Genomic DNA, 27593 nt, shown 5'->3' on the forward strand with positions numbered 1-27593 from the left:
ATTATATTTTCTTTTCTCTCCGTCTCTCTTGACTAATCTCCAGTTTGAAATAGCATCGATGTTGGTTAACTTAGCTGATGTAAAGTATCGAAAAAGTGACGAAAAGGCAAAAAACAATAAAGCAGTCCCTCGATTATCTGCCCCAGAAATTTCACAATAATTTTTCGGTTAAAAGCAGCTATATTGGAACCGAAGGCGGCGCCGCGCGAGTGTCGTAATAATTGTTATGAAAGTTGCCTCGAACTTATAAACTTGCGCGCCGACACTGATGTGCAAGTTCATTGGCGAACGAAATGCATCTCTCTCTTTCTCTTTCTCCATAATCCGTATCTTTCACTCGGCGATTCGTGACACACGATTATCTCTCATACGCTTCTACATATGAGATATTCTTGCATGAGAAAAATACTTGCATATTACGCGTATTACGACATCGACGAGCGAATCTGCGAGCTCTATTATTATTGTGCGATAGGCAGAGCTGAGCGCGAGCAAAGTGTCGAATTGCCTATCCCCCAGGCGCTTGTTTCGATATACGTATGCTGCCACCTCTTGTGAAATCGTCGAACGCGACTGCAGAAACTGCAGCAGCGACTGCGAAAGCCCGACCACCGCGGAGAGCTTGCAGGCTGTGGGCAATTCTTACTCTTTCTCGAAACGACGGATCACAAGTCGAGCTTGCAGTCGGTTACGATCATTTATCGATGTTTGGTACGGAAGGAGTCGTTTGTGCGGCGCCACTGTTAATTATCAGCATCGATCCGCACGACTGACTGCACGCAATTTACATTAGTGAAAGCTTCTGTTACATTTGTTTTTGGTCAATAACGATGAAAACATCATCTTTGAAACGATTGTATAGTGTAAAAACATCATATCTTTTTTTTTTCTTATTTCGTTTGTTAATACAGCACCAGATGTCACATCGAAAGCGTCTTTATCCCAAACAAACCAATGAAAGCTGCCCAAAACAGTTCTTCCCCCATATAGCGCCGGCCGCACAACTCGCTGGTATATGTAAGCTCGTATACCTGTAACGCGCATGCGAGCTTGCGCTACCGCCTTCCCTCTTCCCCGCTTCACTCCCGACGGCTGCTCGACCCACGTCGCCAACAGTTGCTCCCCGCGGAGTAGAGAGCTTTTTCGGTGCGCGAGCATATAACGCGTGCGTGTGTGCTATAGTCGCGTTGGGCCGCGCGGACCGAGGCACAGAAGCAGCTACAGCGGTAGTCACTCGAAGCAACTCGCAGGTGAACGACGACGACAACGACAACGACGGCTGCTCCGTGTGTGCGTGTGAGTGTGTGTGTATAATGTATGGCTGTGCGCGATGCACTTCGAACCGCAGTATGTCGGGTGAAACGGTGGCAGCTGCCCGGCATCGTCAAAGTGGTGCCTGCTGAATTGGGCCTAGTCTTTTGATTACTTTTATAAATCCTCGTATAACGCGATATAGTTACAGCAGATGGATTTAGAGCCGCACGATTTGGTTGGCTTTTAAATTAAGAAGCAGTAAGAGTGAGCTGTTCATTTTGCGTCCTGTATACGTGTATCATACATGTATAAGCGGCAGTGCTTCGGTAGTGTGCTTTTTATTCATGAAGCTGAGAAAAATTCAGAAATAAAGTGTTAAAAAAAATTAGATCATTATACAGTGACAGTGTGTCGAGACGCTTAGTTGTGCCACATATTATTTTTTTATGTGATTGAAGTGCAAGCAAGATTGAACAAGAGAAAAGCACAAAGATCGAGCAAAATTTCATCATTCGCGTATTCCGCAATCAGAGTCGCAATTGTCCGTCATCTCGAGGTACTTAATTATCAAGGAAACTTCGTTTATTACAATAAAAAGTCCGATGTAACGCAAAGCAGCACTGCAGCAGCGGTCGGCAGTTGTAATGTAGAGCTTTCAGAGCTTTGCAATCGCACGTATGGTCGCGATTAAAGTGTACAACATCGTCCCGCACGTGTTGTTTAGCTACCACTTCTGCTACTGCTGCTGCTGCTACTGTTCATGCTCGGGGGGAGGGGGGAGGGGCTGAGATCGATATATACATATAGTTCCGAGGCAAACTCTCTCTCACTGGCTTACTGCATATCTCCGTTTTTCTCGTCCGGTTTTACTCTTTCTGACTCTCGCGCGACGCGACTACCTGCCTCTTATATATTCCTAGTGCAGCGTGTATGCACACCCAAGGTAGGTTAGCTATCGCTGATTGTCCGAGTCACTTTCCCTCGCAGTTTTTACGTGCGTCTATGTGCCTCTGTCTTACAGGTCATAGACTCGTCCAGGAATACTTTTTTTTTACTAATGAAAAGCCAAAAAAAGCCGGAGCTGAATGTCAAAATGAAAAAAACAAATCGTTGGACTTTGCTGTTGCAATGCATACATGCGTGTGTGTGGTGTGCGTTTGAGTGTGCGTAAACGAGTGCGCGACGAGCTTTTAACGTACAGTTCAGCGGACGCGTGTTGGTGTGCTGCTGCTGCTTCGAGCAAGTATTCGGAGCGAGAAATGTGTCACGAGTGCGTATACCGCCTTAGAGTTTCCTCGAGAGAGAAAGAGAGAGAGAGAGAAAGAGATAGGAGGAGAGCGTGGCCGAGCTATATTTGTGTATATGTTATACTTCGTGTGGTCAGTGCGCGAGAGCTTTGCGAGAAGCTTTTTTATTGCCTCACTCTGTACGTGTGCTTTTAATATATTACTATACAACTCTCTGTGCGTGTGAGTGCGTGCGTGAAATAGGTTTCTCTTTATTTCTTTTATTTTTTCTCTTACACAATGAAACGAAAAAAGTAAGAAAGCTCGGCCACGAGTGCTCGCCCAACTTTGACGTTTTCGACGGGCGTTTGGAAAAGAAATTTGCCTATTTTCCTTTTTCACGACTCGAAGCTGTCGCTGCTCCGCAAGCTCCCCTCCTCCTTCTTTCTTCGTGCAACAACACACACCGACGCCTTGTCACGATGTATGGCTTATACACAGAGAGCCGAGGATCCAGTACATATTATTTTCTCGCTCTTCTGTCAAAGCGTCGTCATAATAATGTCTTTTCGACATACGTCTCACTATTTATAAAATTGATTTGAACGTTATACTCGAGTTTAGTCTATATCTTATGCCCGTATACGTACGTGAGAATAGCATTGGCTCGTCTGTATGAGTGTGTGCGCGCTCACCGGCACATAATACTACAAGCAAGCTTTGCTCTCTTTCTCTTCTTTCTTTCTCTCTTTCTCACGCAGGGAACAATTCGTGCATCGTCGTGCATTTGTGTGGATGCGCGCGTGTGTGTATGTGTGTAAGCGTATGCATGTGCGTATGCGTGTGCGCGTGAGTGAGGTACGTATACCCCATAGTAAAAATAGTTCTCAGCTCCGGAGCTCTTGCCTAGAGCCTACTGTACTACTATACGGTCAAACCTTTCTCTCTTTCTCTTTCGCTCTCTTTTTCATCATCATCTTCTTCTTCTTCTTCTTCTTCTTCATCATCATCGTTCGTACCATCGTCGTCTTCTACAGACCCCTCGCGCGTATATATGCGTAACATTTTTTATTTATTTATTTTTTCATCTTCTTTCTGTTGTCCAACGTTTTTCATATAAACACTGTCATCGTCCGATCGTGCACTGCATGTTTTGCAACGTTAGGATCGCCAGCTGAATCTCAATTAGCAGCCACGTATGCCGTTTGTTAATTTTCAGTCGAAAAATATCGCTTCTCGTGCCCATCGACAAGTCTCGTTCAGTCGAGGATGGCGATTTTTCATGCACGTCAACGAGTCATGTAAAATTAACTTCAAGCAACTCTGGAGAGGGAAAAATTTGAACGCCAGACCAGACGTGTAAAATGTCATCTCGAAGCGAGAGAAATTCCTTAGAGTAACTTTCAAATGCACGTCTTGTATTCCAAAGAAATAGTTTCTTTCATTCATTTTGTTCGTATGTAAATTTGCATTCCTCCGAGATTAACAATTGCTTCACGCGTGCGTTGCAAACGAAAGAGAGATATTTTCTTATTGCGTAATGGCCACATGCGAGTGGCAGTAGCAGCAGCAACAGCAGCAGCCGTATGTAAGCCTATACAGGCGCGCTTTTCCGAGACTGCACGGAACGCTTGAAAAGAGGCATCGGAGGGGAAAAATCGTCCAAAATATGTGTCTCGGTCGGTGTGCATTTCGATCATGTGTGTGTATGTGTTTCTGTACGTGTGCGTGAAAGCAGACACTGTAACGGTAAAGTGCCAAAATACCATACAACTGTAACTCTACTTTTTCATAATTCTGACGCGTCTCGATATTTTTCCGGTTAGTTTTATTATTTGACGATTTTTTCTGTTGATTCACAGAGCTAATGATTGAATTAATCGAGGTTATTACTTTTTCTAATTATTTATTTGATATGTTTCTTAAGGCTAAATTCATTATATATCCAACCACAAAACATGGTGTATTTTCCAACGAGGCTACCTGTTGATATTTTTAAATGCTTTCAACTTATCTGATTTATATTGAAAAATGCGGTGACGTTGAACAAAGGTGGGGAATCGTGGCATTATAATAGAGCACAAAATTAGTCCGAGATCTCTAATAATAACAAGCATATTATGTACCTTCTGCGGGTATAACTAAAATACACCCCGACAAAGTAACCTAATCAATTGCACGACGGCAAGCGAGAAACGTCGTCCGGGGGTAATGGGTAAAAAAAACCTTAAAAAATTTTCCTCCTTAACATGCTGACTCAAAATGAATGAAGTAATGAATGCTCCCTTCGTCGTCGTTCTGTGATCAACTTAAAGCTTCATTATTCAAATGAGTGTAAAATATATAAAGCTCGAAGCTAAATTAAAAATGCACTATACACCGGGAGGTAGACAGCTAGTGTGAGGGGAGAGAGAGGGAAGGGGTCATCGAACATGGCTCGGTTCGTTGACGAGATAAAGTTCAAGAACCTCGTCAAGGGGAAGGGGGATTGTAAATAAAAATGTCAAGGACCGCGTGTGAGTATTGGGTCAGGTTTGAATTGATGCACCAGCTGACTAAACGTACCCGAAAATATATCTCGCAGCTCTTATCAAAAATTTTTAGTCGTTTGTACATATTTCTCTCCCGCATAGCGTACGATATCGCATAAAGAGAAGTGGATTTATTCTGTTCTTCGATGTTTTCAATTAGATAATTTTAATCTCACTTTATTCAAAGATAGTTTATGTGATGAAGGTTTATCTTGTTTGCTTTTCAGAGTCAATCGAGGTTTTGAGGTATGCTACGAAGGAAAAAGTCAAAAAAGGCAAAAAAGAATGAGGAAGAGGAAACAGAGTATGATTGTGTGTGTATGGGCAGTCCAACGAGCCCAGAAGGTAATTAAAAATTTAGCTATTGTTGAATTATTTTTTTTTACCAATTATGTCGATAATCTCATGCATTTTATCAATATTTTTTCCATTATTATTATCGCAGCTTATGAATTCTACTGGTATTTCAAATTACCAAAAAAAAAATTTAAAAAAAGCTTTAAGATTAAATCACATTGAATGTAAAATCAGACATTTAAATTAAAGTACTTTCACAATAGATGTCCGTTGAAAATTAATGTATCAGTACTAAAACGATTTAGTTCTGTACTAAAATTTAAATACTATCATTGAAAATGCTAAAAAATTTCATGAAAACTCAATCATAATTAAATCCGGCACCTACCACTAGATGGCGATTACACTTATGTGGAAATCTGCAAGTGGCAAAGTGAAAATAATTTTATAAGTCATCGAATTAAATGACGATTAAAAAATCCGATCATTGATTGTGTTGATTTTACACGAGATTGAATGCATTTACGCGAAGTTAATTACGTCCTATATTTTTACATTAATTTTAACAGTGTAGAAGAAAAGCTTAATATACTTGCAATCATTGAATTTTCTGAAATGTATAAAATATGATATTTTACAAAATCAAAACTCAGGCACAGTTTCCATGTTATATCATGGATTCACCAGGCTTTACTAAAACTTTAATTTAAATGATTAAGCTTGCATGAAAAGTAATTATACGGCAAAAGTATATAATCTGGAATTGTAGACGAGCTTTCCTAAATAAAATCATTATTTTATTCAATTTTTTACGATAAAACTAATTTAGCATAAGCGATAAAGACTTCAAAGTTTGAAGTAACATCGACGAATCTCCCATTTAAACTCCGCATGACCCAATGCCTCACAAAGAGAAATCCCAATACAAAACCGATTACACTAACATTTCGCCTTCACAATCTCTCTTGCTGGTACTGCTGTTCTCTTCCGTACAAAAGTGAAGAGATATCGAATCAAAACCGAGCAACAACAACAACAGCACTAACGGCGGGGCCTCGAGCAGCAGTATTAGCAGCAGCAGCCTCGGCGCTAACAACAGTACTGGCCCAAGCTTCGCGCGAAGCGGGGCAGCCCCGTCGGCAGCGCTGCAGCTACCAACGCCAGCACCACCGCCAGCAGCAGCAGCAGCAGCAGCAACAACAACAGCAGCAACAACAACAGCATGCAGCCGCCCCAGCCACAGGTACCGGCGCCGAACGGCCTGGCGGGTGGGGCCCAGCTGCCCCAGAGCCCGGGCCATCAGCACGCGCTGCAATACGGCGCCCGGGCCCAGGTGAACGGCGGCCGCTTCGACTTCGACGACGGTGGCACCTACTGCGGCGGCTGGGAAGACGGCAAGGCGCACGGCCACGGGGTCTGCACCGGGCCCAAGAGCCAGGGCGCCTACGCCGGCAGCTGGCACTACGGCTTCGAGGTGTCAGGCGTCTACTCGTGGCCCAGGTTCGTCTGATCTGCATGCGCTCTCTGCTACCCTACCCCCGCTGCGGCTGATCGCACGTGTTTCTCGCTGACTGCGGCACTGGCCGTGTATGTTTATGTGTGCATAGCCTGCATATATCACGCAATTTATTTATCTAATGCAATATCCTCATGCACGTTATATCCCGAATCGCTTGAAAGAAAAAGATAACAAAAAACAAAAGTTGAATTAAGACCAGAGGCAGCTTCGTTGCATGCGAATAGCGAAACTGCCCCATTAACGTTCGAACACACGACTAAAACACTACGGAACGTTTATTTCGTCTGAACGTGAAAATTACTCGTTCGGCCAATACACAATAAACGTCACTTACTCCTTCCTCGACCATAATAATATTATGTTCGAAAATCCAGGAAAACGATTTGTTAAAACCGAAGCTCGAGCAGTGTGTGTGTATGTGCCCGTGTGTGCGAGGTGCACGTAAGCTTCGAAGGGGCACTCGGGAATTTGTTGAATAAACAATTGCAGCAATAATTCCATGAAATGTACTATAGTCTAAAATTGACTTTGCCTAGGCGTTAAGCGACTCGCGCGCGCGTTCCCATTTGGCCGAAATATCGAACGTTTATACGCTGCACTGCCTCGGCTCTCATGGAAGTCCATATGTGCGTTATAATTAAAGCTGTATTAAATGTACACCACGCACCCGTCCGCGTAGTATACGTCGCGATAGCTGCAGAAGCTTTCGCGTGAAATAGAATTATTTTTTCGCAATTTTCTTCCGCATCTCGGCTAATGGACTTCTTTTACGGAAAACTATTTTAATAAGAAAAATGCTAATGCGTTGCCGAGGCTGTGTTCAAGAGTTATCTTAAAAAAAGGCAGCAGACATGATTCAGTCTCGAAGCTTTGCGGGGGCGCGCGAGCGTCTCGCGCAAATTGCCAAACGTGTCTGCTTATTTTTTTCTGCCTGTCTGTCTCTTTCTCTCTTTTCTTTTTTTGTTCGCTATTAGTTCGCAAATAGAAGAAAAAAAATAGCATGCGGCGCATCTAGAATATTCCAAAGTAACGGATTCAAGGGTACTGCTCTTTTTACAGTGAGCAAACTCGATTGTGCACAATGCACATATTTGAATACTTTCGTGGCTCTGATACGTACACGTAATACATATAAAAGCTGGTGTCAAACAGCCTCGAGCTTGATTAATTCTTATATAGTCGGGCGCGCGCATCACTCGTCAGTATTTGCTTAATAGCTGATATAGCTCGAGAAACTTGTCCATTAAAAGTGTGAGATCTTCGTCGAAAAGTCAGGAAGTATATTTCGCCGCACAAGACCTTGACACATTTCCCTCGTTATAACGTTCTCTCTCTCTCTCTTCTCTTTCGTTCAATCTTCCCTGCCCTCTCTCTCGGTCACGAATGCACGCATTATCCTATTCGGCGTTGGCGCTGCTAACACAGCACGTATATAGTACATTGAGAAAAGCACGACAGAGCGTGGGTGGATACGAGCAAGGACAAGCCCTACCTATAAGGATTCAAGCACGTGCTAATCTTCCGCATACATTGTACGTAAACGTCGTCGTCGTCATCGTATTTTACGTATTTTACGTATGTACGCAAACACACACGGACTCGCGGAAAGGGAAAATTATCGATACTACTTTTTTTTTACTGCTTGTGCAAATGCGCCCACGGCCGAGACGACAAGAACTCGAATATAAAGCTCGGAGACCGCTATTGTATATAGTTATTCTCTGAATAGCAATGCTTTTCAAGGCTGAAGGACTGGCAAAAGGTCTTTTTATACATCATCTGGGGGTGAGAAAAAGAAGAGAGAGATGAAACGACACGAAAATCCTCTTTGCGCTTACAAAATAATCTTGAAATTATATTGGCTACGCTGAATCGCCTACACCTCTTGGCACCTCATCGATTTTTTTCTAATCATCCCATCGACGGGGCTCTTTTGTAGCCTTTCTCTATGAAGACTTTTTCATTTAATCAAGATATCGTGAATCGTCCGTATTATGTGTCGAACTGCAGCTCACGCCACTGCACTGCTCGTGTCGAAAAAGAAGATTACCCGTCGTGAGATCGGTTAAAGGAGCTGAACTTAATCGCAAGAGAGAAAAAAGAAGGGGCCGGCATTACGCACCTATACATAAAACATGTGCTCACTCGTGAACGCGATCGGCGCGTTATAGGTTTGAAAGCTCGGGCGAGTCTCGATATCGTATACAGTCGGTATTAATGTATAGCTTTGCGCGAGATGCGCGCGGCCGCCTACTATATACGCGCGCGCGGCGGTCGGCGGTAGAGAGAGAGAGAGAGAGAGAGCAGGAGAGAACGCGTGCGCTCGGGTAAACATAAAAATAGCCCGTGGATCGAAATAGACTCGAGCGAGCGAACGAACGAACGATTGACTTTCAACGAATTCCTCGATGCTGCCGTAATATATGCATAAGTCATGCCTGCGTATAATATACGTATAATACTCGTGTGTGTGTGCGTATACGAGCTTGAATGTACAGTACGAATGTAAGCGCGACGATAGCAATCTTGACATATTATACGAGCTTACCGAAATCCGATACACTAACTGTATACGTCTAAATTTGGGGTGGCTTCGATTTTTCAAGGTAATTTTTTTTGCGTTCTTTCGATGGCAGCGAATATGTATCACGTGAGTGTGTATATCTGAAAAACGCTGCGGGAACTCGGAAAGGTCCTATATGTTCGTTCAATGTTTGTTAAGCACGTGGTTTGCAAGCTCGCGGCAAAGGGCGTGCGCGATTCCATCGGTTCTTTTCGGAAACACTTATTATAAATATGACAGCGGCTCGCGCGTCAAGCTTAACTTGTTTCGTCGCTTCGGAAGTCTCTGTGCATGTCGCTAGATATTAATAGATCGATTTGCCATGCCAAATTTTGAATAATGATTGAATTGGCTCGCGCGGGCCACTGGTCGATTATACTCTAGATAAAAAGTATAAAATAAAAAAGTAAATAAATAAATAAATAAATAAAGCGACCGTTGCTGATCCGTCAAACATTTTGACATTCCGAATAAGACATGTGCGAGCTCGCGTAAACAAACAAAAGCACGATCTCGAACACTGTATATAATTTCATTTTTTACGACGAGACTAGCTCGGAGAGATTTTTATTGAAGCCGACGCGAGCTCGTCGATCATTTTCGAAAAGTGCTTCGGAAATTTTTCACGATACATATCGGTATACCTATACCTTCGACAAAAAACAAAAGTTCGACTCGTAGTTTTTTCTGAAGTAGTCAATAAAAAAATGGATAAACATCGGGGAAGAGGGACATTATCTCGGTAGCGGTATATCATTATACTCCTCGGTGTTGACCTTGCATTATCGATCGATTCAGTGTCGGCTCGCTGCGAACTTAGCGCACATTATGCGAGTCGGTGTGTACGTACGTGTGTGTGTGTGTGTGTGTGCTCCAAAGAGATGATATCATCGTGCGCTGCACTCCATATAGTAAACGAGAGGCGCTCGCTCGCACGCGTTTACGACTCTCGGGGCTTGTTTTTCGAAAACACAAGATCGTTCATCATGCGCGCACAATGCACAGCAAGCGTGTGTATATGAGTGTATGTGTGGGATGTAGGGCGATCTCGCAAATGTATATAGTTGAATTGGCTTATGGATCATCTAAGAAAGAGAGAAAAGAGATCGGAATTATACCGAATCAAAAATGATTAACTGCAGATGCGCGCACACGTAAAAGCTCGCTGCGGCAAGGCTATTGCTCGATATCTTTGAGAGAACGAAATGCATTTTTCTCATCACGTTCCACCGCCGCAATTCGCAGACGCGCTCCTACACAGTTCGCTCCATTTTTCCAAAGAGTCGTATATAACGCGAGTCGTAAGTTTCTCGGCACGCGTCTTTCGTGTAAATAGGATTTGATTTACGGCTATACTGCTGGACCAGCGGCGGCGCGCGAACGAATTATCATAACCGATGTTATTTATAAAATCATATCGTGAAAGCAGCCTGCGAGCTTTTTGCGTGAAAAAATTCACATCATAATAATAATGATGATTAAAACTCGGAACGCGAGCGCGAGTCGGGACGCGCGCGAACGTATATTTTTTTTGGAAGATATAAACTCGACCTTGCACGTGAATGCGCGTATATATATTTCGTGCTCGTGTGGCAATGGGGAAGAAGTCTCGAAAGCTCGCGCGTTCCAATATCAATTTTGAAAGCTCGTGTCTTTCTCGAGCGAGCGAGAACAAGCCGTGCACGATTTTACCGCACGCCGTATGCGTTTCGTTTATATACATAACGAAACGAAAATCAGACACAATTCCGTAGTTATTTTATACAAATTGCCACTGGCAGTCGTTTTCGCGATTTCGCTTGTTTCGCTTTTTTTGCACATTTCTTTTGTTTTTTCGTACCTCTATTCGAGTGAAAAAAATACTATTTGTATTATAATCTCCAATCCGGCCGGGGCTTTGTTCGGTAACCCAATAAGCATGCTCGAGTGTCGTTGCCGCATATAAATTTATTAATCGTCGACGGCCGTGTGGTTATCGCAGAGAATGAAGAAAAAATCAATCGATGCTCTCTGGTTGAAGCAATTAATGAGCGCCGCGCTCGAGAGCACGAGATGCTCGAGAGAGAAGAATGAAGAAAGTGAGTTTCGCGTTGAGACGATCGAGTGGCTTTCGATATTTTTGAGTAACCTACATTTGCGCGCGCGCTGTGGGCATTTCTGCATGTAAATGTATATGCACGTGCATATGTGAATCGTGCGTGTGTGGCGAATTTCCCGGCGCACCCAGTGTGGCTGCCGCCACAGCAGCTTCGCGCTCGCAAGCATGAGGCGCGAGCGAGGGATATATCTCTCTTGAAAACGTGCTAACCGGAGCAAGGTCAGCGGCAGCAGCCGACGCTTCTGTTCACACATACACAAGAACGCCGCGAGAGTATCATCAGGTGCAGCAACGGTGGCTACGCTTCTCACTGTTGCGGTTGTCGCACTCTCTCTTTCTCTCTCTCTCTCTTTCTTTCCTCTTCGCTGCTCTTTTTCCGTCTAATTCTCGTTCTATTGTGATTCGCTGCATAGATATACGGGCGCGCGCCACGAGCTGCCTCGCGAGAAAAGGTTTCGTATGCTAGCTTGGCGTAAAATTTTTGCTACATTCGCGATATTGAACATCGTTGAAGAGAAGTAATGATGACATCGATGCCCGAGCCGAATAATTCAAAACGTGCCCCATCTCGTACGTGCGAAGAGCAATAATACGCCGCTAATGTCGATTCGACATTGCACTTTTTTCTCTATGATACTTTTATAACGAATAAATGGGAACAATCCTTAAACGTGTGCCACTCACAAAGTAGTTCACGTTGTCGAGATTTTTCGCTTTCAAGCTCTTGACGATCTTGAATAGCGAACGGATACATTTTAAGGAAGACAAAGTACATTTCATTTTTTCAGTTCAATCGATGCTATTGTTTTTATAAATGTTCTCGCAGCATGAATATCTACCAAACTAATCGGGTTCATACAACTGCTACGGCACAATATAACAACCACAAAAGCTTTCTTTAATTAGCATGCTCGCTTATAATTATAATAGCTATTATTTTGTTTCACTATGGTTTGTAAAAGGTTATTATGATTTTTTTAATTTTAATAGATTTGCATATGTCAATTTGTCGTTCGCAAGTCGATTCGTAACAATAAGCATGAATTAGTAATTATGTGCCTGAACCCCCGGGCAAAGCTCCAAACCTTCACCGCAACCAGCATGACTCCAGCACGTGTGTAGCGCGCGTGCGCGCATTAACAGCATTCACATGTAGAAATTGTGCAATGATTCATCAGCTAGACTAATCGTTGCGAAATGTGTTACATCGAAACTTGATTTAGCGGCTCGTGCTACGAGGGTCAATGGCAGAACGGCAAGCGCCACGGCATCGGTCTGGAGAGACGAGGCCGCTGGATTTACCGGGGCGAGTGGCACCAGGGCTTCAAGGGCCGCTACGGCGTGCGCATGTCGGAATCGTCGCACGCCAAGTACGAGGGCACCTGGTCCAACGGCCTTCAGGATGGCTACGGTAGCGAGACCTACGGCGACAGTGGTAGGCATTTAGTAACTAGATGTACAACAATTTTTTTTCTGTTTAATTGAGGATAAACAACACAAATAGTTTTTAATTATAAACATGGGGGTGTCCTATATTACTCGAGCTAAACATAATACAATCACATGTGTTGACGTCCAACACGCGAGTTGATTTTCATACGTGCGTCTTGCAACAACGAGCAGATTTACGTCGTACTATTTAAAATAGAAACCAATATATGGGTTTACACATGACTTACTGCGAGCTTATGATTGAACGAAGCTGTGATAGAATGATATACCATCGCTTGATAAAAACTGTTCTTGCGTATTATCGGAAGATCGATTAAAATCGTATATAAAAACTGACCAAGTATCCTCGTCACCAATTCTTTTTCTTTTATAAAGTTTTGTAGTTCAATAAAGCAACGACTACAAGACAAAACCTATTATTTTCTCTTCGTTAATGAAACTATTTTCGAATAGCCAGAGTATTTTCACATATATTCTTCGAATCCGCGATATATAAGCCCACGCGAACGATGCACAATACAAAGTTTCGTCTTTGACGCGTATTCATACTCTCGGATATATAAATTAATGGGCAAGCAGCTACTGCAACGTACGTGAAACGTAAAATTGTGTATATAGACTGCGGCATTTTGGCGAGTCAAAACGAGAGAGATCATGCTGCTTTATGTGTGTGCTACTTTGGCCCCCCAGACGCGCCGGCCAGTGCCGACAGATAATGCTCATATACTACGAAGATTAATTCGATCGAATACACGACTGCGGTATTATACATATATACCGAGGAATAACAAAAGACTCGAGAGATGGGATTCTAAAGCGAGAGGTATTAATTTTTTTGCTCGGACTCTGCAAGCTCGATGCTTTCGATGCGACTCGCGTCGTCAGAGAATAGAATGTCTGTTATGCACAGATCTTTTATGCATTTGAACAAATATTTAGCCCGTCCTCCCTATAACCTTCCCCCAAAAAACAGCTTTGTTTTTAAGAACAATTCAATTGTGAATATGGCGCGTGAAAAATGTCATCTTAATCGAATGATGATACTCAACTTCATGCACGTGCATGACATATATGTTGAAATGTAATATATATTTACAGAAAATATCCGCTGCGAGCCATATTCATTATATTGCAAGCATGGCCGCGTAGATGAGTACGTAGGCGCCAGCTAGTCGTCGTTGCGTCGTCTGCAGCGTCGCGCGAGTCTCGTACTTTTACTACTGACCCCGCATTGGCGCGATCGCTCAGAACATAACGCGCGAAAAATTTCGAATCTCTCTCTCTCTTTCTATTCTTCTCGTTGCATCGCAAAAAATGTGTTATATGTGTGTGCGTGTGTGTGCGAAAGATCATAAAAATGGGAACACGAAACTATGTCCCTTTCGATCAACGAGATGAATAAGCTTGCACGAGCTTGCGCGTGCCAGAAAACTCGAGCTCGTGCTCTTGCTTTTTTCTTTCTTTTTGTGCAACAAAAACTATGTCCGTGTGTGTGTGTGTGTGTGTGTGTGTGTGTGTGTGTGTGTGAGCGTGCATATGTAAGGCAGCATAGCGCGTACCGAACGTATTGCGTTTACGCTGCGACAAATATAGATATGTAACGATTATACAACGACCGTACGGACGTCGTGTACTGCCCTATGCACGCGCAAAAAGTGTATAAACGCATGTTCGAGCGAACGGAGCGAATATACACTGGCCATTGAGTGTAGTTGTTATAAAAAAAAAAAAAACAAATCAAGAAAAAAAGGGAAGCGCGACGAGATAGAAAAATATCGTACCGCGATCGTATCCATCGTACTGGCACGCGCGTGAGCTTAAAATCTCGTCCGTCTCTACCGCTCGTGTGCATACTGCTCTGTTACATACTGTGGAGAGCTTTACTGCAAAGCGCATGGTTTAATCAAAAAATTATTATTATTATTCGTTGGACTCTTGGCTATACAAACAATAAACATCAACGTGTATGTTAGATAAACAAAATAAAAAAAAGAAAACGAAATCTCTGCAACGCAACGAACAACAAAAAAAGGCAGCAGGATAATTTACAAATTATCCTGGACTCTAATGTTAGATCCAGTCTTATGTTTAGCGTGTAGAAGCTACATGTAGGCTATATCGCCGTTGCTTATGAGTAAAAACGCAGTGAAAAACGCTATGAAAAAAAACCTTTTTATAAAATCCTCATTGAAACGCCATGAGGTGTGTTTTTTCACAGCGTTTCAATAAGATGTGTTTTTCTTCACGGCATCCAACGAGGTGTGTTTTTTTTCACGGTATTTCGTTAAAGTGAGTTTTTACTGATAAGCAGCTGTGATATACAGGAAGTATACGAGTTTCCAATTTTTCTTTAATTTTTATCAAATCAAGGCGAGTCAGAAAATTCGAGAAATTTTACTTTTTTGAGAATTTCAACTTATAAGACTGCGCTATCATGTAATCATTTAAAATTTATATTTTTTATATGGATATAGACTATTTTGCTTATTAATAGAAAAATAGTAACTCATTTATTCAATTTATTGAATCGGAAAATCTATAATTAAATAATAGAATGACATACGAAAATATTGTATCACTATTACGAGCTTCGACGAGAAGCTGCGCCAAGCAAATGTGATATAAATTTGATATAATTTGATATCCAGTGACGGGTCAAGCTCCAAGAAAAAATCCAGTATCCATCGACGGAAAAATCTCCTTTACACTTCCTGGCACAGATACAGAGTACAAAACTTAATATGCCTACTAGAGGTCTAAAAACTATTGGTGACCGCAACCTTGTAGAAGTCCGTATTTGTAAATTGTCCGCCCGCCTTTTCGGTCGAAAAAGGATCATGTCGTAGAAGGAAATATTTGGGTTCATCATTATTTTTTCGGATGTATATCGCAAACCCTTCGAGATTACGCTCAGTCGTGTATTAGAAAAAGCAACGACCCCATGTAGAAAACATTTTTTGGTCAAAATTAACTTATTAATTTCCAGGTTAGTTTTTTTAATAAGAAAATATTTTTATTACCAGCCACATCTATTTTAGCATCCGTCTTTCAGAAAATTCATCAAAATCTTCCAAATACCAAAGAATTTACGGTTAGTAGTAATAAACAGTTCACGAAATTTCATGAAGTTTAACAATTAAGCACTTCCACGTAAGTGAATGAAGATGTAATGATAGTTAAACGCCCGAAATTCAGGAGATATATAATCGCGTTGACAACATTTTTATTGAAATTTTAGAAAAACATAGATATAAGTATCTATATACATATTAAAAATTATCAATCTCGCATTTATCTCTAGTAATAACTTTGAGCCCTTCATAGGTGGTTTTTTGATGGTTGAGCAAATTCCATTTTAGTCCAAATTTTTATTTGGTGGTTCAACAAATGTGATTTATTTCCACATTTCTTCTGACACTTGTCGTATTCATAATCTTTGCGTCCTTCGTGGACTGTTCGTTGATGGTAGAGCAAATTATTTTTTTGTCCGAATTTCCTTTCGCACTTGTTACATGCGTGGTCAAAAGTGAGGTTTATACAAAGTTCAGTATCAAACTTAAAATTTGTCTCGTGCACAGCTCCATAAAAAACGTGAAAAAATAACTTTGGGATGATCTAATCATTCCATAAATAGCTGCGACAAACAAGTAGCAAAGATTTTACAGAGAGTTGTAATTAAAAGTTTGCGAAATTTTGATTTAATACCAAAGTACACCACCATGAAAGTGAACAAAGGTGCAATGATAGTTGAACGCCCTAAGTTCAGATAATATACAATCATTTCGGCATAATTTTTATTGAGATTTTAGAAAAACATATGTAAAAGCAACTAAACATATTTACAATTGTAAATCAGCATTTACTATCGCAATTGTTATGAGCATAATCTTTGCGGCCTTCGTGAACAGTCTTTTGATGTCTTTTCAAATTGCTTTGATTCCCAAATTTCCTTTCGCACTTGTTGCATACGTAATCTTTGCGACCTTCGTGGATTGTTTGTTGGTGATAAAACAAACTTGTTTTTTGTTTAAATTTTTTCTCGCACTTGTTACATGCGAAATCTTTACGCCCTTCGTGGATTGTCCTTTGGTGAAAAATCAAACACGATTTTCGTCCAAATTTCTGCTCGCAATTGTCACATGCATAATCTTTACGACCTTCGTGAACGGTTTTTTGGTGGAGGAGCAATCCTGATTTTAATCCGAAATTTCTCTTGCACTCATCACAAGCATAATCTTTGCGACCTCCGTGTACTGTTCTTTGGTGGTACAACAAATGTGATTTATTTCCACATTTTTTCTCACACTTGTCGCATTCAAAGTCATCGCAATCTTCGTGAACGGTTTTTTGGTGGTAGAGCAAATTTTTTTTTGTCCCAAATACTTTCTCGCATTTATTGCATGCATAATCTTTGCGACCATTATGTTGAGTCTTTTTGTGCGCAATCAAAGACGATTTGTGTCTTAATTTCTTCCCGCACTTATCACATGCAAAATCAATACGACCATCGTGAACCGTCTTTTGGTGTACGAGCAAATTCGATTTTTTTCCAAATACCTTCTCGCATTTATCGCATGCATAATTTTTGCAACCCTCATGGACTGTCTTTTTATGAAGAAGCAAAACCCCTTTATGTCCAAACTTTTTTTCGCACTTGTCGCATGCGTAATCTTTGCGACCCTCGTGGACTGTTGTTATGTGCACGAGCAAACCATGTTCATTTCCGAATATCTTCTCACACTTGTGGCATTCGAAATTTTTGCAACGCTCATGGACCGTCTTTATATGCACGAGTAAACTCTGTTTATTTACAAATCTCTTGGCGCACTTTTCACATAGGTAATTTTTAAAAACTTCGTGAAATATTTTGTTGTGCTTAAGTAAAGTTGATTTATTTTCAAATTTCCTTTCACACTTTTGGCACGTGAAATCTTTGCGATCTTTGTGTACTAATTTTTGGTGAGTACACAAAGTCGATTTTTTCACAAATTTCTTCTTGCACCTGTCCCATGCAAAATCTTCGCAGTTTTTGTGTTCTGATATTTGGTGTCTACTCAAGTGACTTCGGAACTCGAATTTGTTTTCACACTTGTCGCATGCGTAATTTTTCTGATTATTATGAATTGTGACTCGATGTGTTATCATACTTGATTCAAGTGTAAATACCTCCTGGCAAATATTACAAACGTATTGTTTGTCGTCTGAATCGACAATTTCGTGTTCACTTAAATTATTTTCCGTGGCAAATTTTTCGGATTTCTCCTCACTATCACTCATTTCGTTGTAATTATGAATCCTTTTATTTCGTGCTACAGAAATTGAATGAGTAAAATTTATTTTTTCGTTTTGTGACTTGTTTCATTCGGAACGACAACACTTAAACTAATTTGTTTTTATTGTAAACATAATAATCCTAATCATGGAGTCAAAATTGAAACAATCACATTGTTTACAAATTAAAGTACCGATTTATCTGTTTATAAATTATCCTAATAATATTTGAGATAATTTAAATTTCTAATTTGGCGACGATTCCTTCGACGAAATTTTCGGCCTTCTAAATGTAGGTACTTTAAAAAAAACTTACTACTGACAACATAGAATTCATAATTCATTTACCGTACTCTATAACCCGCCACTGACTACACTAGTGCTAAACAAAATCCACCACCTCCTGACATAATTCGAGCTCTGTTGAAACTTTTATAAGCGTCGAGAGAAAGAGATGCACAAGGCTACAGATACGTTGCAATCAGTAAAGGTGATAAATATCGTGCGTAAATGAGAAAAATGAGATCCAAAAATTATTGCAGGTTTCTCTTCAAATATTACCTTTAATGGTGAAAATACAGCTGTCTCTCGTAATAAAGTGGTGGTTAATTGTTCCAATCGATCATTTAGAACAATTAGAGCAAATATAAAGTTGGGGCCTGGATCATTTTTTTATTTAGTTAATTTGGGATAATAAAAAAGAAAACTTTTCTTGATCAATTTCTGTAAACTGTATATTTCTCGATTTGTAATAGATTTTAACTGATAAAACAGTACTTTTTTCATTTTCAATCACGTGTAACAATAAAAAAAAACAATAAAAAATGTTTTCAACTTTATCAGTATGTTTTATTCAACTTTAAACATTGCATCTATATTTAATATTTTTTCCGAGTTCTCTAGCTTAAAATTAACGTAACCACACAATTAATTTTTAGCGATATCGTGTGCAACGCGCTTAGCTAAATAGGTTTACTGCTTCCAAGGCACGACAATGCTTATAAGTAAGCAATTGCTCAAAAATAATTGTGTGGTAGCATTGCTTTATCATTGGAAACCTCGGAAAAACTAACAATACTCGATACGCACAAGTGTACACTCGTACATAGCAGAGGTGCAGATACACCGAAAATATACGGCCAATTCTCCATACAACTATATAGTGGCTAAGCGCGAGCGATCTACTGCAGCTGCGAGAAAGAGATGCAAACGAGCGCACTAAGCTGTAACAGGCAGTATAGCACGCGGGGCAACAACATCTTATACTACTTTAGCGCTATTTCAAGCAGATTTGCTGTTAAATACACGCGCGCCTGTGCGCGACTGCTATACAGACGAGTCAAGAGTTTGAGTTTTAAACTATTGTAATGGATTATATGTTCGATGTTTTCGGCAACAAAAAAAGTTAAGATTTTCAAATTTCACGACCCACGAAGAAATGATAAACATTAATAATGACCTAATAAACGAAAGATTACCGTTTTAAACGTTTTAAAATACATTCCCTTATTAAATGACCTAAAAATGACAATTTCATTGACTCAAATATTGAAATCAATGCTCAAACACTCTGAATATAATAATAATATTTTAAATCTCCACCACTAGATGGCGAGTGTCTCTACTACTGTAAATCTGCAAGTGGTAAAGTCAAAATAATTGTATACATCTAAGCGCGGTTCTATTAAAAAAAAAACTTTGTGAAAGTGCAAAATCCCAGGGTTACAAGTGTCAAAGCTTATTATTTCAGTTGTAACATACCTTTATCCGTTGCACAGTGCACCTTGATCTTTGGATTTAAATATTTATTTCTGGGCGTTGCAAAAACAAATGAAATGATTAAAATATTATCTCCTTTTATCTAAACACTCGTGAAATTCTTCATCTCTTTTCTTTCAACCCCTCGTTTGCTTCGAATTTATTTCTGAAAAAAGGAAAAAATCTAAAATGAATGTAAAAAATAATACTTTGTCGGCTAGGTGCTACCGCACCTCTTGATATCACTGAAAAAATAAAAGATGTATAAATAAGTTAGAAAATGTTTGCTTGTACTTGGTACAGAAATAATGATACCTTTACTTTATTCAAATATGAATGTAAAATACAAAAATCGTTCTCATCGCTCGAAAGAGCTCGCAGACGCGGAATACGATGCAATTATAATTTCAATGATACTTACATCATTAGTGTATAAGAATTTGCCCGCTAGTTATAACGCTTACGGGCTTGATGAACGAATCAAGATGTTTATACAAAACTGGGCTGCAATAACACGTTTATACGCTCATCTGTAAAAATATTCAATCAATATAAACCAATGTAATATGTGTTTTTTTCTTCAATAAAATTTGAAACGTAAATTACTGAGCTCAAAGAAAATTATTATAATAAATATAAAGGCTCAATATTAACAATGACATAATAATCAAAAAATGACAATTGACTATCATAACACTTTGAGTCTCCACAACTAGATGAAAAGTACGTTTATTCGTAAATCTATAAATGACAAAGTAAAATTGACTGCACGAGCGAAAACAGTGAAGAAAAATTGTATGAATAATATTTCTATTAAAGTTTTACAAAAGGTTAATTATTTTTCGAAAAAGCTAAAATTCCGTAATTTTAAATCGTTCAACTTGGTTGCAGGGACGTATCAAGGACAATGGTCGAGGGGCATGCGCCACGGTTACGGCGTACGAACGAGCGCGCCGTTCGGCATCGCGTCGTACATCAAGCCGGAGAGTAAGGGGGTCCGGGCGTCGCTGTCGTCCCTGAGGAGCAACGAGGCACCTGCACCTCCGGGCATGGCCCCGACGCCCGAACCCACCGATCGCCGCGACAGGCGCGTCAACGAGAACAGAGGAGGCTTCGTGCTCAAAGCGAGAAGCGACGCGCCTCCATCGAGGCGCGCCAGCCTCACCGAGAAGGGGCCGAAGAGGGGCTTTCTCGCTGTAAGTACAGGACGAAACTCCAAACGCTTTTGAGATTGCGTCAATAACGTTAAGGATTAATTTCCGGATTCTAATGAGTCTGATGTGCTAATTCGATGTTGCAGGGCTTGCGTATGCGTAAGCAAAGGAGCACGGGAGATCTTGAAAAGCGTGGCACGGCAGGCAGTATCCGGAGCAATGCGAGCACCGTGTCGTGGATGTCGACCGAGAGCTCGCAGAGCCAGGCTTCCGCCTCGATGCACACCGACAGCAACGCCTCCTTTGTTGTCGAGGTTCGTTAACATAACTCTCCTTTTAAAAATAATCGCAAAAATCAATCAAAATATAATCTCTCACTGACATTTGCCTCTCATTTTGCAGGACGAGCTGTTAGATCCAGCCGTAACCGAGACGTACCTCGGCGAGTGGAAAAACGACAAGCGCACGGGCTACGGAATCTCGGAGCGCAGCGACGGGCTGCGCTACGAGGGCGAGTGGTTCAACAATCAGAAATACGGCTTCGGCGTGACGACCTTCCGCGACGGCAGCAAGGAGGAAGGTAAATACAAGCACAATATTCTCGTTTCCAGTCAGAAGAAGAAGAATCTCTTCTACATGCGCTCGGCCAAGTTCCGTGAGAAGATCGACCAGGCCGTGCAGCAGGCGAATCGGGCGAGCAAGATCGCCCTGCAGAAGGCCGACATAGCCGTGACGCGAACCGCCGTGGCCCGTGGCAAGTCCGAGACGGCCGAGATGGCCGCCGAGGCGGCCCGCGAAGACTCGGAAATAGCCATCGCCACGGCCAAGCAGTTCGCGCCGGACTTTAAGCAGCCCGATTTCGAAAGGTACATATTATTATATCTATACACTACAACTATAGCGCACGACCACGACACGCGTGAAAAAGAAATAAAGAATTCCCACTAGCGAGTTTTTTATTGACTGCAAATGAGTCATTTTCCGCCACCAGAGTGAAAGAGTCATCAGTGCCAAAATATACCCCACCAGCCTCGGTGGCTGGTAGCCGTAGCGTACAGAGGAGGCCGAGCGTCGATCATCAAAACAGTATGACACCGATGAGGCAGCAGACGCCACAACCGCAACAGCAGCAACAGTTGCCGTCCGGCCCGTCGGACAACGAAACGAATCCAACCCTGCAGCAGCAGCAGCAGCAGCAGCAGCAGCAGCAGATGCAGAGCCTGATGAATCGACGCGCGAGCGGCAAGCCACTGCCCCAGCACACGCTCGAGCTCGAGATGATGCAGGCCGAGCAGATGCAAGCCCAGATGCAGGCCCAGATGACGTCGCAGCCGGGGACGCCGTCGAATCCGCCCAGCGAGAGCGCCTACATGTACGGCACTGGCCCTCGAGGGATGCCGGATCAGTTTATCAACAACAAGCAGCAGCCGTTCAAGCCGATGAGCGTTAACGATCTGTTCAAGGTGCCGTTCAATCAGTTCCCGATACACGAGCCGACGCAGTACATCAACGAGTCCCAGGTCAATTCGTTCGGCATCGATCTGCGACATCAGTATCAGAGCCAAGGCTATCAGAATCATCAGGTACGACGTTTCCAGATCAATTATCATCGATCATTATTATTTTCCGCAGTTATTCTTTTCTCTTTTGCTCATGTTCTTTTTAAGATGCGATTATGACGGAAAACCCGATACTCAATACAAAAGTTACAATTTATGCGCAGGTGACGTGGAAAAAGTTATATGATATAACTTATATCATTACATAGAAGGAATCATATTTTTTCTTTCTCTCTCAATTATAATTTACTCAAAGGATGTATTGTTTTTGTGTTCTCTCATTTTCTCTTTTATAGATGTATATGCAACAACAGTCACCCCAAACTTCGTACAGTCCAATGTCCTTAAGCCAAATGAGTCTTTATGGAGCACAGCCCTACGGTGTAAGCGGCCCGTATATTGTTTTGACGTGTCGTAAAAAAATGCTACTAAAATCAAATAGATATAGATTCACGTTATAAGATTCTTTCTGACATCCCAATCCTGAGCCACCCCTCTTTCTCAATTTAACAGTGACTTATTTACTTTACTCAAACTCTCTTGGCACACATCTTGTAACCGACGTGGAAGACGTTAGGTGTTTGTTTCTTCATTTTTTCCCATTTAAAGCTTGCGAGTTTCTTAGTTCTTAGAATGCGGAAGACAATTTGCAAATAGAACCACGTAACATCAAGTAATAAATAATAATGCGGAGGAATTTTCTTCGACTCGATTTTCAGCAACAGATGGCGAATCAATACGGCTACGGACCGATGATGAACCAGCAGAATCAGTACGGTAACACGATGCACCAGCCTAACGCCTACGCTCAGAACCATCAGATGCCTGACCAGCAATATCAAGCGAACCAGCAGCAAGCACAACCGGGTGGCACAATCAATCAACGAAGAACCAGTCGAGTGCTGACTCCTACGGAGAGCACCGACACGGGTGTCAAGCAAACCCTCTCTGACAGGTTCGTCCCGGCAGAAGTTTATTTATTTACATGATTAATTACGCACGGCATTGGAAAAGCTTATTCGTTATTTCGATGGATTTTCAGATTGGATCATTACAAGAAACCCCCGAGTCGAGACAATTCAGTTGATAGATACAGACGGCATCCGCTCATAAGCTCATCGAGGCAAGCGTCTATGGACCAAATGCCATCGTCACCGACTCCTGATATTCCAGACAAGTAAGTGATACAATTAAATAACTAATTATTTCGTCGCGAAAATTTTGGGTCTCACTGAAATTCGTCTTTTGCATTTTCACAACAGTAGGTCGATGAGGGGCTCCAGCGTCCTAAGGTCGCCCACACCACTGAACGGCTCCGTGGTTATGAACAGCGGCAACGCGTCCTATCCTGCCTCACAAATCGGTCAGTTCGAGGATGTTCTGCTGAGAAATAAAAACCTTGGACAGGAAATATTGCCCAGTTTGGGTCAACCTAAACGAACTGAAAGTTTATATGTCACTCCAGGTAGAGGAGGTAGTGGTATTGCCACCGGTGGTGGTAGTGGTATTGGTAGTGGTGGTGGTGGTGGTAGCAAACCGAAACCAACCATCGGCGGAGCTGGCCGAGGCAGTGGTAGTGGCGCTGCTGGTGGAGGTGGCGGCGGCGGCGGCGGTGGTGGTGCAGTCAGAAAGGTAAGACTTTACGTTTTAATGGTGTTCTTTGAAAAATATTTTACAATTTTATTAACGACCTTTTGGTTCAAAATGAAACAAATGATTAAAGCATAGGGCCAAAACGAATATGAATAACCAAATTATGATTGTAATAAATAAAACATCAAAAAAGCTGCACACAAAGTACACACTTAACATTATTTTATTGCAGTATGTTATTTTATAGCTTTGCTGAAAATTAGTCAATATTATTAATATACTATTTTTGCATGACGCCAAAAATTGATACTTACAGAGCTGTATAGTCTTATTGTAAATTTCAACTTAATTTAGAATTAGAAATAGTTAAGATGATAAGAGCTTAGAAATATTTTACGAAATTGTAATTGTAAAAAATATTCTTCTAGAGATAACCTTTTAAAAATCTATTGAAACATGAAAGTTTGAATTCTATTGCTTCAAAATATAGCATTAGTTTATTACAAATATAAGCTAACCTCTAATTATAACAATAGACTTTAGTTTAGAAATAATGATTAACAATCCGATTTTCATACAATTTTTTGATGTCTAGATCTATTTTGATAAAAGTTTAACCAGCAGATACCCCATTATAGAGAAAAATTATGTATAGTCCAATTTTTTCCCTCGATACTTTTTAATAGCTATAATCCTTTTTTGCAAATTTATTATTTGACTGTCTGTAACTGTTTTGGTATTTGTACTTGTGTTTTGTGCATGCCGACACCGCAGGATGCGAGCCAGACGGCCCTCGCCTTCGAAGAAACAACTAATGGTCCCGCTACCCTCAAAGTATAAGTATCCTCAGTCATTACAATCTATCACAGTTTGTATGATAAACGTTATGATGAGGATTGACGGCTTATGAGAATAATTCAATTACATATATACTATTTATATATTAGTGTTTATGCTTTTATAGAAACAAAATTTTGTATGAGACATTTTCATAATTGTTATTTGTCCATTTTGCTTTGGTCAATCACTGCATACACTGGGCGGTCAATGGTTTTATAGTTAAAAGAGTTTTTTTAAATATAGCTTTTTCAGCTTTATTTATATCTTATAGCTGAATATAAAAGCATGAAAAATAAATGGCTCTAGGTAAGGATTTCTTCCCTAATAAAACACGATATTATTGTCGTGCATAGATAGAATTTATGTTAGGTAGCTATCAAATAAATATTCTATTTCTAAAATTGAAACATGCTATTAATCAATTGTTTGAGAGCTTATTGTCGATTAGATAAAGTTAGTATTTAATAACTTTGACTAAAATGAAACTAGATGTTGAGTAGATATAAATTAATGAAATTAATGTTTGATGGACAGGACAGCTTTTTATCGTAATTATAGTATATCCGACAGGTTTGATAATTCACTTCATAAACTAAAAATGAGATTTGTCAAAAATAAAATATACTAATATTTGAAAGAACAATAATAGTGGCTGCAAAGTCAAACGTTCCTATAGCCTATCATAATAAATAGCAAATATTGAATTCCTATTCTACACTGTAGGCGCTCGTTCATTATGCGAAAGTTCTATTTTTAAAAAGATCGTTGAATTAATGAGCAAATATTTTTATCAACTCGAGATTATAAAGGGTCGAATAATGACGTCATATTGAAAATGTTATTTAGAGTCATTTACAGTATTTTAAAAAATAATCACAACAGTGATTTGTACTCAATACAAGATAGAAAATTTCCAATTGTTATTTCTATTCGCTTCAATAAAATAAATGTGAATTGAGCGTTTTAGAATTAAAACTATATAAAAATATAACAATGTTCGATGTACAAAGTATCTTACAACGATAAAACAAGAACATTTTAGATTTCTTTTACGTGTATCTTATGACATTTTTATTGTGAATATTTTGATATAAATTGTCATGGACACCATTTTGTTGATGCATAAGCTATAAAGTATGCATTTGTGGGTTTTCACGCTTTGTGTAGAGGCGGGGACCAGAACAACAAATTTTTCTAAAGTTGTGTAACGCATGATTAAAATATTAAATTTTAACTTTGTGTACATTTTTTTTTATCAATTTACAATTCTGATTTGCAGTAAATATTAAAGACATTATTTGCTTTTTACAGAGATATTTTTTTTTTTTGCATGATATGTATGAACAAAAAAGTATGTCCACCTCCACACGAAATCCTGTAATGATTTAATTTTTTATATTAAATTTTTTACGCATGTCCAATTCACTGTTAATAAATACCTAACAAACAGTGAATCTATCAATGTTAAAACTAATTTATTGTAAGATAAACTCACGATTGCAGATATGTATATTTCTCAATATAAACTTGAAAATGAATTGAAATTTGGGAATTTAAAAACAACCAATTATCTTGATTAAAGAATAATTTTTAAATTATTCAGCGATTTCCAAGTTTGAAAACTCGGAGTTGAAAAAATATTTAGGCATTCCGCAAGATTGTTCATTCGAACACATTTAGAAACTAAATCTTCAGGAAAATTTCTGACATTTTTTCCGAAAAAACATGATTTTAAGTTAAACATTGGTTTAGACCGCAAATTTTATTTTTATTCGTCAGAAAAAATATTCGATTTATTAATGTTGAAGCATTGATGCGCCATAAAAGGACGACCTAAAAATATTTTAGTTATATCTTTTATACAAAAAATTCCTATTATCCTACGTTAACATTTTTTTTTGAAAATTGTGAACTCACCACATTATGAATGTTAACAAAACAATAAAAATATCTAATTGCGGCCAAATTATAGAAGTTAAATTCTACACGTATAAGAATAAGAATTATAGTAAAAATGATTAGTTAGTTCGACGTAACTCGTGATTGATACGAAGAGGAAAATGAAGTAGGTTTTTTGGATAAATATAAACAAGTGCCAAGCCATGTAAAGTGTCTTTATTCTTGAAGAAGAAACATACTAAGATAGGATAATTTTTTCGAACGAGATATTCCAAAATATTGTTTGAATCGTAAAGTGTTTTGTTGTCGAAAAAATAAATATTCAAACATATTTTTGGGCTTGAGACTATACAAACATTTTCATACATTATTATATATCATAATAAAAAAATACGGAATTTATTTAAAAGTAAGCTCAAGAAAATGATAAGCCCAAAAAATCACATTTAAATAATAGTATATTTTGTAACAAGTGCGCGAAGCAGTTGACTCACCCAGGAGTTGTTTTCACCCGAGCGTAGCGAGGGTGCAAAGACTCCTGGGTGAGTCAACTTCCTCGCGGACTAGTTGCAAACGATA

General features: G+C 40.0%; 1 protein-coding gene and 1 long non-coding RNA gene across 2 annotated transcripts; both read left to right on the top strand.

The window, feature by feature from the left end:
• Positions 1-1221: 1221 nt before the first annotated feature.
• On the top strand, positions 1222-6389 carry LOC106660150. Its single transcript, XR_001339574.2, has 3 exons — positions 1222-1810; positions 5239-5356; positions 6307-6389. It is a non-coding gene; the product is annotated as an uncharacterized LOC106660150 (long non-coding RNA).
• Positions 6390-6430: 41 nt separating this feature from the next.
• LOC106660146 (junctophilin-1) lies at positions 6431-27504 on the top strand. Its single transcript, XM_023460389.1, has 11 exons — positions 6431-6808; positions 12712-12923; positions 20861-21165; positions 21270-21437; positions 21526-21989; positions 22115-22706; positions 22979-23065; positions 23402-23637; positions 23725-23859; positions 23945-24314; positions 25050-27504. The coding sequence occupies exons 1-11, from the start codon at positions 6531-6533 to the stop codon at positions 25113-25115; spliced, it is 2913 nt and encodes a 970-aa protein (XP_023316157.1). The 5' UTR covers positions 6431-6530; the 3' UTR covers positions 25116-27504.
• Positions 27505-27593: the final 89 nt, after the last annotated feature.

Source organism: Trichogramma pretiosum, unplaced genomic scaffold (genome assembly GCF_000599845.2).
Source record: "Trichogramma pretiosum strain Unisexual culture from Peru unplaced genomic scaffold, Tpre_2.0 scaffold29, whole genome shotgun sequence".
Lineage (NCBI taxonomy): Eukaryota > Metazoa > Arthropoda > Insecta > Hymenoptera > Trichogrammatidae > Trichogramma > Trichogramma pretiosum.

Bases quoted from the DNA above. Each gene is read 5' to 3' on its own strand.
- LOC106660146 (XM_023460389.1), top strand. From the start codon at position 6,531: ATGCAGCCGCCCCAGCCACAGGTACCGGCGCCGAACGGCCTGGCGGGT. The intron at 6,809-12,711 runs GTTCGTCTGATC...AACTTGATTTAG, and splicing joins GGCGTCTACTCGTGGCCCAG to CGGCTCGTGCTACGAGGGTC. The intron at 23,638-23,724 runs GTTCGTCCCGGC...ATGGATTTTCAG, and splicing joins AAGCAAACCCTCTCTGACAG to ATTGGATCATTACAAGAAAC.